The sequence below is a fragment of the Nicotiana sylvestris genome, chromosome 6 (assembly GCF_000393655.2).
Source record: "Nicotiana sylvestris chromosome 6, ASM39365v2, whole genome shotgun sequence".
NCBI classification, from domain to species: domain Eukaryota; kingdom Viridiplantae; phylum Streptophyta; class Magnoliopsida; order Solanales; family Solanaceae; genus Nicotiana; species Nicotiana sylvestris.
Window position 1 is genome coordinate 138,893,139 of NC_091062.1, and position 17,601 is coordinate 138,910,739.

At 38.4% G+C, this 17,601-nt stretch overlaps 2 protein-coding genes and 1 non-coding gene across 3 annotated transcripts; 1 reads left to right on the top strand and 2 right to left on the bottom strand.

The window, feature by feature from the left end:
• Positions 1-13,709: 13,709 nt before the first annotated feature.
• Positions 13,710-14,150, bottom strand: LOC138871374 (uncharacterized). The gene has a single exon (XM_070149246.1). It carries the CDS (start codon positions 14,148-14,150, stop codon positions 13,710-13,712), a length of 441 nt encoding a protein of 146 aa, XP_070005347.1.
• Positions 14,151-14,174: 24 nt separating this feature from the next.
• On the bottom strand, positions 14,175-15,177 carry LOC138871375 (uncharacterized). The gene is made up of 3 exons (XM_070149247.1): positions 15,020-15,177; positions 14,584-14,731; positions 14,175-14,336 (listed from the first exon to the last, which is right to left on the bottom strand). Exons 1-3 carry the CDS (start codon positions 15,175-15,177, stop codon positions 14,175-14,177), a joined length of 468 nt encoding a protein of 155 aa, XP_070005348.1.
• A 1,591-nt stretch (positions 15,178-16,768) lies between these two features.
• LOC138872322 (small nucleolar RNA R71) lies at positions 16,769-16,875 on the top strand. Its single transcript, XR_011400779.1, has one exon. It is a non-coding gene; the product is annotated as a small nucleolar RNA R71 (small nucleolar RNA).
• The last annotated feature ends 726 nt before the right edge of the window (positions 16,876-17,601 follow it).

The window sequence follows — 17,601 nt, forward strand, 5'->3', positions numbered from 1 at the left end:
TGTATCATGGCAGTAGAGTCTGCATCTGGGGTATGACCGGCACATTGCTTAGGTTGTTCCGTCAAAATGGTGGGTGTGACATATTTGGGGTAAAGCATCAAACGGTTAGGCTTTTAAGTGTGGTTTAGCTTGCTCGAGGACGAGCAAGAGTTTAAGTGTGGGGTGTTGATAATAGGTGAATTTAACTATATTCAGGCCCTAAATAACCGCCTTCTTGCATAGTTTTAATAATAAAAGTGATAACAAAATGCTCTTATTAGTGCTTTTCATGATTTGCAGGTTATATATGACTAGGGAAGGCTAGGGAGCACTTTTGGAGTCAAAAAAATGAAGAAAGAGAGTCTAACCGTGAAATGTCCCAAGTGAACCACGCAAAAACAGGCTGAAGAATCAGAAAAATGACTCTGCCGCGGTACCACCGCGACCACGGCAGAACCGCGGTGAAGGATGCTCGCGGACAGAAGGAGATTCAGAGGAGCTGTTTGGCCACGGTTCCACCGCGACCACGGTAGAACCGCGGCAGGCGCGAGAAAAGTGCAGGGACTAAAACCTATTTTAAACACTAGACTTCGCCCAAGAGAGACATGTATTGATTTTTAGAGTATCTTGGCAAGAAAAATAATTGTGAGGGATCACCCAAAACTTCTTTCTTCTTTTCTTTGATTTTGATTGCTAGTTTATGATGGATCTTATCTTAGTTTGTTCACCCATAGTTATGAGTAGCTAAATTTTTTGTCTAAGGTTTTGATGGAACCTATTGGGGGATGAACTTCTTGTTTATGTGAATACAAATTGCTAGTTTCAATCTTTATTTATTCAACTATGTTCTTGTTGTAGTTAATTGACAGGATCCTCAATTAGCTGTGCCTATTTAGTGTGCATAACTCGGGAGAGAGTGCATATTTAGGTTATTGTTGAATAACACCACTCCTAAAGTATAAGAGGAATCTATAACTGCGGGTTTAAAGGCGGGATTAGGGATAACGAAGCCTTGGGTGCAATCTTAAGTGAACTGTGTTAATTAAAGCTAGCTAGTGTATCTCGGGAGAGTGCAATAGTATATTACTGTGATTACTCGGGAGAGATTTATGGTAAGACGAGCGTTCATGATTGATAGAGAAGTGTTGGTACATTTGTATGAAGCATAAACAGAAGGGATTCCATCAATAGGGGAAATCTTTACCTTAGCTTTATCTCATCATTGTTTACAACCTTAGCGTTTTAGTTTACAGCTTGTTTAATTTACTTGCAATCTTAGTTACTAAAGAAACCATCAACTTGTGATTCAAACATTTGGGAAGCTGGTTCTGAAGAGTTTAGTGGGTCTAAAGATTGTGATTGATAGGTTAACTCTCTGTGGGATTCGACTCCGGACTTGTAAACCGGATTATATTTGCAACGACCGCATTGTCCTTTTTATAAGCATAGTTGGGCGTGATCACTACATATCTCAGGTTTCACGAGAATCAGGCCAAATGTAGTTCAAGACTTATGGTACTCTGGAGTAGGACTCATATTAGTGCAGATCTTAAAATGCTGCCCCAGTATCGAATAATAGAGACACTGGGTACCATGATTAAAAGAAAGATGTTTGAAATAAGAATTTAATTATGAATTTTGAGAGTCGAACCGAGCGGTTCGAAGTAGATCCTTGACCTTTATTGGAAAGTGTGGTATTCCTTCCCAATAAATTGCCTCAATTCACTACTAAGATATAATTTCACGTTGCGCTATGCATGCATAAGGGATGTACTTCCTGCCAAGTCTAGGATAAAACTGTTAGAAAATAGATTAAAGCGTAAAATATAATGATGCCTTACAACCGAGATGGTGAAAGCAAAACATCCAATATAAATCGGTAACATTGATGCAATTCATCAGATGCAACATTTTCCCTATGTTCTTAACTGGTAGCCTTGAACCGGGAATCCTGCAAATTCTAACACACTCAATAGAAGTTTTAGTAAGCAAATACATGTATATAATGTTTGGTATTCCTTGCGAGGATTCCAAGAAATTAAAAGGAGTGCATGTGGTGCTTAATTGCATTTGCGAAAACCAAAACAATAGCGATACATCCTATTCAAGGAGGGCAATACTAAATATTCAATTGAAGGTAATGAGTCTAAATGTCTTATTTAAGGTGGATGAGCCTAAGTGTCTAAATGAAGGCGGATCAGTCTAAATAAAATTAAAGGCAAATGGCTTAAATATTTAAAGGCAAAATATACATAAATGTCCTATTAAGGTAGACGAGCCTGAATGTTTAATTAAAGGCAAATATGCCTAAATATCCTATTAAAGGCGGGCGAGCCTAAATGAAATTAAAGGTAAATGAACCTAAATATCCAATTAAAGGCGGATAAGCCTAATTATTTAATTAAAGGCAAATGTGCCTAAATGTCTTATTAAAGGCGGACGAGCCTAATGTCCTACTAAAGGCGGACGAGCCTAAACGTCCATTTGAGGGTGGTTAACCCAAAATATCCTATTTGAGGATGGATGCACTCGATATATCCTATTATAGGGCGGATAGACTCGATATATCCTATTTGAGGGCGGATAGACCCGATATATCCTATTTGAGGGTGGATAGAACCGATATATCCTATTTGAGGGCGGATGAACCCAAAATGTGGTGTTTGATTTACAATTACAAAGATTGATGCAGTGCGAAAAGCTTGATATGATGCTCATTTTGTAGTGGTAATTCATGGTGCGATGCAAAAATTCTGGTGAGATGACTTTGTAGTAGAGAATATCCATGGTGCGGAAAGCTTGATGCAGTGCCTTTACAGAAGAAAATATTCAAGGAGCGGTGCCAATAATTTGGGAATTTTTATGCTGAAGTTTATTATTAGTAAATTCCTGCACTCAAAGAAAACTATGAGTTTAAAAATATAAGTTGCGATAACTCAGCTTGATCGCCATGTTGCATTATATTTTCTGCAAGGCAAATTCGTCAGTAGAGTAGATATTGAAATGCAATGTGCTGTAAAGTAATCTTATGAAAATGATACATTTTGGGCATTTATTTATACAATGCGGCATAGTCGGCTAAAATGATTTGATAAAAATGTAGCTTTATGCCAATGATGATTTTCAACAATAACATGTGATTTATATTGTGCTTTGCAATGATTTATGATAATGAGGCATTTCAGTAATGACATTAAAAACATGACCATCTAGGTCGAAATAAATTAATGAAAAGCATGTGAATATATGCTAAAGTGTCATGTTGTTCAGGTGGACAACCTTAATATCCTATTATCAGGTGGACAACCTTATGTCCAATTAATCAAGCGAACAACTTAATGTCCTATTAATCAGGTGGACTACCTCATGTCCTATTATCAGGCGGACTACCTTATGTCCTATTATCAGGTGGACAACCTCGTGTCCTATTAATCATGTAGACTACCTCGTGTCCTATTAATCAGGCGGACTACCCATGTCCTATTCATCAGGCGGACTACCCTGTGTCTTATTTATCAGGCGGACAACCTCATGTCCTATTTATCAGGCGGACAACCTCATGTCCTATTCATAAGGCGGACAACCTCATGTCCTATTCATCAGGCAAACTACCTCATGTCCTATTAATCAGGCGGACGTCCTCATGTCCTATTAATCAGGTGGTCGACCTTAAGTCCTATTAATCAGTCGGACTACCTCATGTCCTATTAATCAGGCGGACGACCTTTTTGTCCTATTATTAGGTGGACGAACCTAGATGCATGGCACTTGATTTGTAATTTCAAACATTAGTGCGGTGCTTGATTATTATTTGTATAATGCGGTGCGGAGAGCTTGGAATAATTCCTTCGAAATAACACATATTGATGGTGCAATGCAGAGAGCTTGGTGAAATGATTTCGTAATAGAGAGCTTGGTGCAATTCTTTTTTAGTAATGAATATTTCTAGTGCAATGCTAATAGTTGTTGGATCTTCGTAATAAATTCATGTACTCAAAGAAAAATTATAAGTTGCCACGTTTATTTTGCACTGGCTTGGCTTCATCCTTTACTTTGCATGAATCTTGCGGCTTCTAACTTGTTGATGAGCTTTGCGATATCATGTAATGTTCAGGAATAGCTAAAATATGCCCCTGCATTACCCAAAGAAAATTCATTAGTATAAAATAAAGCGGTTGCCTTGCATTGAACGTCAAAGTTTGGCTTTGAATCTGCAACTTGTTGCCATGACATTCTGGAATTTGTTGTTGTGCTTGTAACAAATATGTAGCTCGATATTTCATTTTCTGCTTTGTCGAATAATGAGGATCCTTATGCAAAATCTGCACCTGTTTTGGCTTTTGGGGTAAATAGAATTTTTATTATGATGAGACCGAACACATAGGGCTACCTACGTATCCCCTCTTAAATGGAAATCAGGTCGGAATGTAGTTCATTTACAAAAGCAAGGCATGATTACAAGAAAAGCTACTCATATGATGATAGTTGAAAAATGATAATACCTGCAATGTGAACTAGTCTAAACGACGTTTCTTCTTCGGATGCCCAACCACGCTCGGTGTATTGCTTATGCTGCTGCTAATTGCATTTGAGATATTTGTTCCAACTGGTAGGTGCACTCGCAGTTTGTTAGCATCAATTAAATTCTGAATCTTATGTTTTAATGCTAGGCATTCTTCTGTATTATGACCTTGAACGTTTGAATGATAAGGACAATACTTTGACGGGTCGAACAATGGATGTGAAGGGTCAAAAATCCTTCCTTTTCTTGGTTGCATAATTCCTGAGGCATTCAATCGAGCGAATATGCTAGAGATTGGTTCACTCAGAGGTGTGAAGTCGCGAGGCTTCCTTTTCTTGAATTGGTGAGAAACGACTTGTGCTTGATGATGTTGATGGTGAATGCTTTGTTGGCGAGGAGGCTGGAGATGCATGTTGCGGGCATTAGAGATGGCATGATTTTGCAAGAGCTGGTGATCATGATGGCATTGCGGTTGATGCATAGTCATGGCAACTGAGGCATTTTTCTTCTCTTTACCTTTCCAATTTTCTGGCATCTCTAGTTGTAAAGCATGATTGATAATCTGCATGTTAACCTTTCCTTCTTTGATGCCGCTTTCTAGGAAGTCCCCGACTCTAATCAAGTCTAAAAAATTACGCACGTTCGCAGTAGCCAGCTTTTCATAATATATGCCATTTTGAATGTCAATGAATATTGAGATCAACTCTTTCTCGGATAGCGGAGGGTGCACCTTCGAAGCTTCAACTCTCCACCGGATTGCATAATCCTAAAAAGATTCATGTGGCATTTTAACTATTTTGTACAGGCTATGCATGTCTGGATCAGCTCCAAGGTTGAACTCATATTGCTTTACAAAATCGTGAGTCATATCATCCCACATGTGCCATTTGCTAAAATCTTGTTTTGTGTACCAAACAAGTGCAGGTCCTGATAAGCTTTGAATAAATAATTTCATCCGAATGGACTCGTTGTGTCTAGTGCCAATTAACCTGCTACAATAGTCTTTCAAATGAGCAATGAGATTTCCCTTCCCATTGAAAGTATTAAACTTTGGTATCTGGTACCCTGGTGGGAGTTCTACATCTGGTTGCAGCCATAAGTCTTCATATTGTAGACTTTGGTAATTTCTTGATTGCAATTCTTTTCCAATGGCTTTCTTTAAATCACAGAGTTCTTTATCCAAATCTTTACGGCAAATTTGCTGGATTTCTTTTCCACGTCTCTTATGAGGGCATACTGCTAGTTGGTTTTGCTTACTTTCTTCAAATGGAGTTGTGGTTATGGGAGGCATTATCATGACTTGATTGGGGTTGCAAGTTGATGGAATTTGTGTAGAGATTGCATAAGTAGGAGCTTGGCAAGGGGATATGGTTAAGCAAATATTTCGGTTTGAGCTAGAAGTAGAGGTTGCATTTGGAATAAGTTTGAAAGTTCTTCCAAGATTAACCAACAAGTTTCTTCGTACCACATTTACCTTGGTATCTTCACCTTCTGCTTGCAACAATCTCATACCGGTACTGAATGCTTCAAATCTTTCTGCCATTATAGCTTCGTCCTTTATGCAGATTCATAGCCAAAATAGTATTCAATGCTAGGCAACCTTTAAAGGCAAAAATAAAACTTTATACAAAAGCAAAGCGATAGTGTATTCATCACAATGAAATAAATGCACAAAATAATAAAGTATATAACTAGATAGATTAATTCATAATATGGTTAAGTAGATGCCCTAAACTAGAAACGGTGGCTTAAGTTGCAAAATGGATGGACGAGAATGACTAGCTATCTAGAGGGCTCTAACGCTTGAGACGTGAAGGAATGGAAGTAAAATGAATTTGAGTAGAATGTGTAGTTCGTGAAAGGTTGACTTACGTTGAGACATCAAAGCTTATCCTTAAAATAGATCCTTGTGTGATGACCCAAAAGGTCATCACTTGTGTTGCAATGAAATTTTACGTTTCGAGGCCTTAAAAACCTCCCTTAGCACCACCTCAATTTGCGTGCGCAGTCCGGGCGCGTAGCCGGAAAGCTTAAATGTGAAAATCTGTGAAAAATGATAAGTTTTGACTGTAAAATGAATAAATTTGACTTCGGTCAACGTTTTGGATAAACGGACCTGGACCTGTGATTTGACGGTTCCGTAAGGTCCGTAGGAAAATATGGGACTTGGGCGTATGCTCAGAAATGAATTCCGAGGTCCCAAGCCTTAGAAATTAATTTTTGAAAAAAATTGTTTTACTGAATTATCTAAGGAATAAAGAAAAGAATTAATGTTGAAACCATTGTTATCGGGCCCGTATTTTGGTTCCGGAGCCCGGTACCAACTTGTTATAGTATTTGAAAGATAACTGTGAAATTTGGAGAAAAAACGGAGTTTATTTGACGTCAGTTGGACTTCCGGTTGAAGAGTTATGAACTTTGAGAGTTCTTGAGGAAAATATTGAGTTTTGAGGTTTAATTCATGATTTTACATGTTATTTTGATGATGTGATCGCACAAGTAGGTCCATATGATGTTTTTGGGTTAGTATGCACACTTGGTTTGGAGTTCCGAGGGCTCGGGTGAGTTTTCGGGTAGGTTCCGAGATGCCTTAGGCCTAAAAATACAGTTGTTGCAGGTTCAGAGAATTTGCAGCTCTCTGAACCCGCCAGTGCGGTCTGCACGAAAACGTGTGCGACCGCAGAAAGGGCCAGTGCGGTCCGCGGTCGGCCTTGTGCGGTGCACGGTGGAGGGCTTTGCAGCCGCAGTCCGTTTTGTGCGGTCTGCACAGGGCACTGGACCACAGTACCCTCAAGAAGGCCTGTGCGACAGCAGTCCGTTTTGTGCGGTCCGCACAGGGGGTCTGAGAAGGGTATAAATAGATGGGATTTTCAGTCATTATTCATTTTTCAAAACCCCAAAAACATAAGAGGCAATTTTTAAACAAGCTTTCTTCTCCAAATCAATTGTAAATCATTTTTAACTAGTTTTCTTCAATCATTAACATCTTTTAACATGATTTCAACTTCAAATCAATGATTTTCATGGGTGAAATTGAGTGTTTTGGGTAGAACCTAGGTTTTTCAAAAATTGGGGATTTGGACCTCGATTTGAGGTCCGATTCAAAATAAATTATATGTTTGAGTTCGTGAGGGAATGAGTAATCGGATTTTGGTTCAGATCTCGGATTTTGACCATGTGGGCTCGGGGGCAATTTTGACTTTTTGGGTAAAACTTTAGAAAGCTCATTTTCATGCATTCAAATTGGTTCATTTAGCGTTTATTGATGTAATTAAGTTACTTGTGACTAGATACGAGCGAATTGGTGGTGGAATCAAGGGAAAAAGCTATAATTGAATCGTGAATTGTGTTCGTGGCATCGAGATAAGTGTTTGGTCTAACCTTAGCTTGAGGGATTAAGAGTCGAGTCCTATTTGCTATGTGGTAATTGTTGGTTACGACGTATAGGCATGGTGACGAGTATCTATACGTGAGTCTTATATTGTGATTATCATGACTTCGTTGTATCTATCATGCCTTGGTAATGGTTTCTACTTGTTGTGTAAAGTTTGTGGAAGGAATTGTGACCTATGAATATTGAGGAGCATTGGCTCAAGTTGTATACGAATTGTAAAAGTATAAGTGCCAATTGAACCTCTAGAGCATTGGCTCGAGTCGTGAAGTGAATTGTGAAGTAAAAGTGAGAAAGAGAAGAGATCATTATCTTGTCGCCCTTGCCAGGCTATTGTTGATTTATTCATTATCTCCCTTGCCGGGATGTTGAGATTATTGATGTTGTTCCCTTGCCGGTATTTAATTATTTAATTGTGTTCCCTTCCCGGGATTTCTATTATTATTTTGTTTATTCTCTTGCCCCTTTATTTGTAATTGTTGTTTGGGTGAGGAAGAGTGTTAAAGCACGAAGGGTGATGTCGTGCATTGTTTGTTATTGTGAGAAAAGAGTGTAAGGCACAAAGGGTGATGTCGTGTCGCACAACGTACCATTCCGTGCCGATTCTATTGATTATATGGTGAGGAAAGAGAGTAAAAGCACGAAGGGTGATGCCGTGCACATTTTGATTATATGATTGTTTTGGTGAGGACGAGAGTAAAAGCACGAAGGGTGATGCCGTGCACATTTTTATTACATAACTGCTTTGGTGAGGCTGAGAGTAAAAGCACGAAGGGTGATGCCGTGCAATTGTTGATTTCTGCTTCCTTGTTGATATTCTAGTTATGTTGTTTCTTTCCTTACTTGATGTCTTTCTATTCGGAACTATTATCTCCCCACAACATATTTTCCCCTCTCCCATTAACTGGTTATTTCTGTATTTTTTTTTCCGATGTATATATATATATATATATATATATATATATATATATATATATATATATATATATATATATATATATATGAACTGCACAGGTTTATTTGGTAGTCTGGTCCTAGCCTCGTCACTACTTCGCCGAGGTTAGGCTAGACACTTACAAGCACATGTGATCGGTTGTGCTGATGCTACACTTTGTACTGTGTGCAGATCCAGGAGCAGTTTTGGACAGTAGTTAGAGGTCTTCCTTCAGTCCACTCGGAGACCCAAGGTAGACCTGCAGGCATCGCAGGCCCTGGCGTCTCCCTCTATCTCTATTTCCTGTTTCATTTCCTTTGTTCAGAAACCGTGTATTGTATTTCTTCAGACCTTGTATGTAGTAACTCTTAGACAGTCTGTGACACTGTGACACCAGGTTTTGGGGTATTTGAGGTTTTAAAAGTTGTAATACACGTAGCCTTAAGATATATAATTGTTGACTTCCGCTTATTTATTTAAAATTCTGTTTTTATCATATTATCGACTTGTGTTGGTTAAAAAGAAGCAAAAATGAAAGTGTAGCAAGTAGTTAAGGTTTGGCTTGCCTAGCTCCCATTAGTAGGCGTCATCACGACTCCCGAGGATGGAAAATCCGGGTAGTGACACCTTGTCCTTGTATGACTCTGGCATATTTTACAATATTGCCCCGGTCTTAAGAAGTTTCTGATGATTACTCCAAACATGATGTCATGTCCGAGAACACCCAATTTCTTTAGGACTGATGAACTTGTGTTGCAAATTCTACCCCAGTTTCTTTCATGAAGGGAAATGAAAATTTTGTTGTAATGAGACCGAGTCTTATATAGACCGTGTTTCAAAGAGGCCAGAGACGAATAATTTTAACGTTGAAAATAATATTTGGCTGTTTGAATATCGGCAGGCTCAGAATCAAGATACTTAATTAGGATATAAGAAGTCAATTGGACATGAAATGACTCTATTATTATTTTAGCGTTGGCCATAAAGTTGTCGAGGCCCGAAATACTACATCAACCGTTTTGAGACTTATGGGATAGTACCTCGACTCACATGGCAAGACGTAGAATTAACGGGTGCGTGAAGATTAATCTCGACAACCCGAAATAAGATGATACAGACACTTGAATTGAATAGGTGAAAAATTTAGAATAATTTAACGAGGAAATTGACCAATTAGTGGCCTTCTATTGCTCGGTAGATTGTACAATTTTGGACATCTACCAACTTGTAAATGAGAGTTGGAATGAAGGTTGAAATTCTAAGAGATATGAAGCTATGAGACGAATATTAGAGGTACAAGATTACGCCAGAATTGAAAAAATTGAAGAATTGAAAATTATGTAAGGCACGAGTGGCAATATTTAAAAAAATTATGTAACTATATTTTTGAGAAAAGAACGCGAATAAAATCAACTAGAGAAATTAGATAGGCAAGATATTTTCATACTATAAAAGATTACGCCAGTTTTTAATATGGGAATGCTATCTTGCTATAGAGAGTAAGATGCTCATTGTTGTGTAAAGAAACTTCTTAAGGCTAGTTTAAAGCACGAATATTGAGGAATTTCATGATAAATCGAGCTTATTGAAGAGTTTGCGGGCAAAGCGTCCTACCTTATAAATAATAGAAGATTATGCCCAAAGACTAAAAAGATATATCAATTAGACTCTAAAACTTGAAGTGGACCTAAGAGAAATTTGGACCTAAGTAATACCTAAACAGTACTCTAGATTCGTTAAAGAGCGCTACGCGCGGAATAATTGGTGATTATTATTATTAATTCAGGAAAATGATATAAAAATAAGCAAAAGAAAAATATATGAACAAATAAAAGTATATATTTAAATAAAGATATAAGCAAGTTGGATAGTTAATACTTCCTTTTTCTGAAAAATAATAGATAATGTTAGTAAAAATAATAAAGTCGAGTAAGTAACATAGCAAGTAAGCAAGTAAGCAAGCAAAGCATGTGACACATTTCAAAGAGCAAATAATATCGCTTCCTAGTACGTGGGGGCCTCTTTGTGCCAGAAGTAGGCCTAACGTGTTATTTGGAAGATAAATATGTCATTATGTGTCATTCCATTACGGTAAATTAATTAAATAATTCTATTTTTTAAAAAAGAAAATATGGTACATAAATCACTTAAACCTCTCTTTTTAGTCAAAAGAAAGTATATTTTCATCAAAAGAATGTATAATAAAAATATATTTTGTCACTTAAACCTCTCTTTTTGGTCAAAAGAAAGTATATTTTCATCAAAAGAATGTATAATAAAAAGATATTTTGTCATATCTAAACTTCTTGTTAATTGTGTAATTTGAAAGTTGTCATACATATAAAAAAGTTAGCCATGCTCCTTTAATTAGGATTTGATTAATTTAGAGCAAATGGTCCACATAATTGCAATGTTCACCCTTCAAATAATGTACATATACGTGATAAGGTGTCATTTGGGGTTGAAAACCCACTTGGACATTTAGGTAAGGTTAACTAATGGATTTAACACACCTCGGGTATTAAATCACCTAACGTTAAAATGATGCATGCTCTTAAAAGGGTTTTGGTTTAGCTCTATCCTAGGTCGACAAAGAGTGGGTTTTTCTATACTGGTCTTCTGCCAAGTGGACAACTTGAGAGTGGAAAGCCCGTGGCTGTCGACTGCTCCGCTGATCGACTTACCCAAGAACTTTCCCCTAAAAGGTATTTTTTTGAAAAGTGCACGGCCGCAAACCACGTAACCGCTAGGTGTGTACTTTGTGTGAATTTTTCAAGAGTGGAGGAAGTGAAACGGAATAACAATTTATGTAAAGCAATAAGAACAGATAAACAATTCATAAAATAAAGTTTATAACATAAAGGCAATTCAAATAAGCATCATAAAAATTAAAAACACACAAATAACTTTTATTATTAACCTAAGTTTGTATTGGTTTAGAACCTATTATCCCCAGCAGAGTCGCCATGCTGTTATACCCCATTTTAACACGGGTCAAATTAGAGTATAACATATTGGTAAATCTAAGGTTTAATTAATTTAAGAGAGTCGCCACCTAATTATTTTAAAGGTGAATTAGGACACCAATTTTAGCTAAGTAGTGCTTAAAGTTAACTCTATTTTATGGTCTGCTTAACCTAAAAATTATGGGTAAGGATTCTAATTATCTCAAAAGAAAGGGGTAAGGCACCTTTTAAAACCCGTTAAAAATGATTAACCAGCCAAACTTAGGCCCAAATCTATTCAATTCAATTGAATAATGTAAATAACACTTCAAGTAACTGATTCTACAATTAAATTCTAAGCTAATAAACGAAATTATGTAAAATGACCAAAATGCCCCTCTAGCCCGAGTCTCGGAATCAGGTAAAATTTATAGTTTCAGAATCTTCACACTCTTACGAGTCTATCCATACCAAAATTATCCAAATCCAATGTCAAATCCACAATCAAAACTCAATTTCTTGGCCTAAGAACTTTTCCCCAATTTTCATACAAATTCCGAAATTAAAGGATGAATTCATGTTTAGATTAATGGGTTACAAGCAAAAATGAGTTAAGAATCGTTACCCAATCGATATCTCTGAAAATCCCTCAAAATCTCGCTCAAATCCGAGCTCCGAAGCTTAAGTTTTGATAAAAATGGGTAAAACCCTCAATTTTGAAATCTTATATCTGCCCAGAAAATTCCTTCTTCGCGAACGCGGTCAAAGCCTCGCGTTCGCGAAGCACAAAATAATTTTGACCATTTTTATTTCTTCGCGAACGCATCCCTCACTCCGCGAATGTGATGCCTTGCACAGACAAAGCTTCATGAATGCAACGGGCACCACGCGAACGCGATGCACAAAACTCCATTGGGCCAATTCCTCTTCCGCGAACGCGAAGCCCAATCGCGAACGCATAACACAACCATCCAGACTCTTCGCGAACGTGGAGGACTTCTCGCGAATGCGAAGGCCAAACTTTTCCCCCAGTCCCAGCTCCTATTCGCGAACGCGAGAACCCACTCGCGAACGCGATGAAGGAAACTAGAACTGACTGCTGTAACATTTTCTGCAATTTCCTAATTTCAAAAAATTACTCGTTAAGCATCCGAAACACACCCGAGGCCCCCGGGACCTCAACCAAACATGCCAACCAATCCTAAAACATAATTCAAACTTATTCCAACCTTCGGAATGCTCAAAACAACATGAAAACACCTATTTTTCATCGGAAGCTTAAAAACTCTAAAAACATACTTTTGATTAAAAAGTATACCAAACCTTGTATGAATAACCTGAAATTTTGCACACACATCCTAAATGACATAACAGAACTACTGCAACTCTCGAAATTCTATTCCAACCCTCGGATCAAATTCTCACTATCGAACCGGAAACTTCCAAAATTCAACTTTCGGCATTTCAAGCCTAAATTAGCTACGGACCTCCAAAACACAATCCGAACACGCTCATAACCCCAAAATCACCCAACGGAGCTAACAGAACCATCGGATTTCCATTCCGAGGACGTCTTTACACTGTTTTGACTACGGTCAACTTTCCAACACTTAAGCTCTCATTTAGGGACTAAGTGTGCCAAAACTCCCCGAAACTCAAAACCGAACATCCCGGCAAATCACATTAGCAGAAATAAACTTGGGGAGAGCAGCTAATAGGGGATCGGGACATTAATTCTTAAGACGACCGCCCGGGTCGTCACAGGACCCCATATTTGGCTAGAAGGTTATTCAACAACCGATTGTAGAAATGGGTTCCTTCATCACTAATCAAGGCACGTGGAGCCCCAAACCTCGAGAATATGTTTTTCTTCACAAAAAGGGCTACCACCTTGGCATCATTGGCTAGCAATGCGAATGCCTCCACCCATTTTGACACTTAGTCAATCGCTAGCAATATATATTTGTTTCTTCTAGACAATAGGAATGGTCCCATGAAATCTATTCTCCACACATCAGAAATCTCTACCTCTAGGATATTATTTATAGGCATCTCATGCCTCCTCGTGATTGTTCCTATTCTTTGACATTTGTCACACTTCTTAACAAATGCATAGGCATCTTTGAACAATGTTGGCCAATAGAACCATGACTGCAACACCTTTGCAGCTATCATATCGCCTCCATGATGTCCCCCATAAGGTGAGGCATGATAGTCATACAACAATAATTCCACCTCCTTTTCAGGAATGCATCTCCTCACCAACTGATTAGCACACTGTCTATACAAGAATGGATCATCCCAGTAGTAGAATTTCACATCATGTAGAAACCTCTTCCATGTCCCCGATTGAATTTCAGGAGGAAGTATCCCACTCATAATATAATTCACATAGTCAGCATACTATGGGGCAGGGTCATGGGTGATGGCAAAAAGTTGCTCATCAGGAAATGTCTCCTTAATTTGTCCATATTTCTCCACACGCACATGATTTTCAAGCCTAGATAGTTGGTCAATCACTTGGTTTTCTGTACCTTTTCGATCTCGTATTTCTACATCAAATTCCTGCAACAACAAAACCCAGTGCATCAATTTAGCCTTGGATTCTTTTTTTGTAAATAGATACATGATTGTTGTATGATCGATGTGGACTATAACTTTTGTTCCCACAAAGTAAGCCCAAAATTTCTCAAAGTCCCACACAACTGCCAATAACTCCTTTTCAATGGTGGTGTAGTTCAATTGCGCATCATCAAGAGTCTTACTCTATAGTATATGGAATAAAATATCTTGTCCTTCTCTAATCTAGCACTGGCCCAATAGCATGGTCATTTGCATCGAATGGTAAGGACCAATCTGGTGCCACAATAATAGGGGTAGCCACCAACTTCAATTTGAGCTCCTCGAATGCTTTCAGGCAGGCTTCATCAAATTTGCAAGTCACATCTTTTTCGAGCAACCTGCAAAATAGAGTAGCAATTTTAGAAAAATCTTTAATAAAACGTCTATAGATACTTGCGTGTCCCAAGAAACTCCGGACACCCTTCACAGGGATAGGTGGGGGTAAATTTGCAACCGCATCCACCTTCACCTTATAAACTTCAATGCCACTCTTCGATACTCTATGACCAAACACGATGTCCTCTTGTACCATAAAATGACACTTTTCCCAATTTATCACCAAATTTGTTTCTTCACAATGTGCCAATATATTGCCCAAATTCTTCAATCAATCATCATAAGAAGACCCAAAGACTGAAAAATCATCCATGAAAACTTCTACAAATTTTTTCATCATATCAGTAAAAGTGGCCATCATGCATCTGTAAAAACTGGCCGGTGCATTACAAAGACCAAATGACATTCGCTTGAAATCAAAAGTACCATAAGGGTACGTGAAAGTCATTTTCTCCTAATCCTCTGAGCATACGAAAATCTAGTTGTACCCTAAATAACCATTGAGGAAGCAATAACACTCATGCTCAGCCAACTTGTCCAACATTTAGTCAATGAATGGAAGTGTGAAGTAGTCATTGCGAGTTGCTTTGTTGAGCCTTCTATATTCAATGTAAACTCTACACCGTGTCACAGTGCGAGTAGAAATTAGCTCATTTTCTTTTTCATTTTCCACCACAGTCATCCCCAGGGACACACATTGTACTGGTTTTACCCAATTGCTACTAGAAATATAAAAAATAATACCTGCATAAAGCCACTTTATTACTTCCTTCTTCATGACCTCCTTCATAATAGGATTTAACCTCCTTTGTTGCTCAACAATGGGGTGGTGTCCATCTTCCAAAAAAATTTTATGCATACAAAATGATGGATTGATTCTGTTGATATCAGCAACTGTCCACCCAATAGCTCGTTTATGCTCACTTAGCAGCTTTTCTTCTTGCACATTGGTCAAGCTGGATGAAATAATCACCGGCAAAGTTTCAGAATTCCCCAAGTGCAGGTGCATTGGAAGAGGCTTGAGCTCTAGCTTTAGAGCTTCTTCAACAGATGATTAGGAGGGGTTAGAGTAATAGGCCTATCCAACTTCTCAAATCTCCCAAGACCATGGACATACTTGCAAGACATGTTAAGAACTTGCTCAATTTCTTCCATCATCTCATCTTCACTTTCTTCTTCACCCCCCATCAAAACTCGTTTAAGGGGGGGGGGGGGGTCAATGGGACTCATATGAGGCACCAAAGAAGTCACATCACTTTCCACTACAGAAATCATGGATAATTCTTCATAGAGGGCTGGTAAATTGAGTGCTTTATAAACATTGAATACCTCCACTCTATCACCCACTCTCATTGTCATCTTGCCTTCACACACATCAATAATAGCTCGGCCCGTGGCTAAGAATGGATGCCCCAAAATAAATGGGACTTTTTAATCAGGCTCAGAGTCCAAGATAATGAAATCAACACGGAATATGAACGAATTCACTTGAACTAACACATCTTCATTCACTTGAACTAACACATCTTCATCTTCATTCGTACTGATTCTACGCACCTTGGTTTCCACCCAAAGATAAGTTTGGGTGGTTCCTCCAGTTAGGATTGTAAGTATTCCCATACTGATTTGTCTGGCCCCTATTTGCATTACCCACAAAACATAGAGACTCTGGATTAGTTGGGCATAAGTCGCTCATGTGACCCTCTCTACATACTTCATAAAATATCTGAACCTGTTACACTGGCTGAGCTTGTTGCTTGTTAATAACCAAGGTCATCTTATTGACTTGGTTGGCCAATGTGGTAACTTGCGGTGATAATGCAGAAACAACGTCTAGCTCGAGGACCATGCAGATTTTTGAACTGTATGTCTCCACATCTCCTTGACAATAAGGATTGCTTTTGGATAATTTGTTCAATAATGCATAAATATCATCGAAGATTTTCTCTAGCACTTGACCTCCCGCTGCAGCGTGCACTACAATCTTTGTCTCTAGATGTAGCCCTTCTATAAAGGTATGAGCTAACACTTTATTCGTCTGGTTGTGATGAGGACAATCTCTGAGCAACCCCTTGAACTTCTCCCAATCTTTATATGAAGACTCCCCTGATTTCTGTTTGAAAGCTACTATCTCACTTCTAATCATTGCAGTTTTGCCTGAAGGGAAGAACCGTGCCAAAAATTTTCTTGCCAGATCATTCTATGATTTGATAGAATTAGATGGTTCCGCCTTCAACCACCGCTTTGCTTCACCAACAGAGAGAATGGGAACATTGTGAGCCTCGCATAGTCTATAGTGACTCCGTTAGTGATATAAGTATCACTAATCTCCAAGAAGTTCAAAATATATTGTTGTGGATCCTCGTATGGAAGACCTATAAACTGCCCATTTACATGTAGTAAATGGATCATGCTCTATTTTAACTCAAAACGCCTAGTGATTCTAGGCTTCACAATGTTGGAGGTGACATTGGCAATGATAAGCATCGCCACCTCCTGAACAGCTATATGTTGCTCCTCTACCATGTTCACAGGTAATTGAACAAGTGCCTGAAGATTATCTGTGTCCCTTGCTTCTCTCAACCTCATATGAAATGTTCTCTCAGGTTCGGGGTCAAAGCCTTGAAGTCTATCCTGGCTTCTGACCATTCGCATTCAATCAAAGTTCCTGACAGTAGAGCAACCAATAAGAAACTTTAGACTTGACGAAATAAATAACTAAAGTAAAAGCTAGTAAAGTAGTCAATATTCAAGTTCCCGGCAATGATGCCAAAAACTTATTGCTCACAAACGTACACGTAAGTATACGTGATCGTACAAGTAATAAAATGATAAGTCAAGTGTCGAACCCACAAAGAGTTGTGTTAACTAC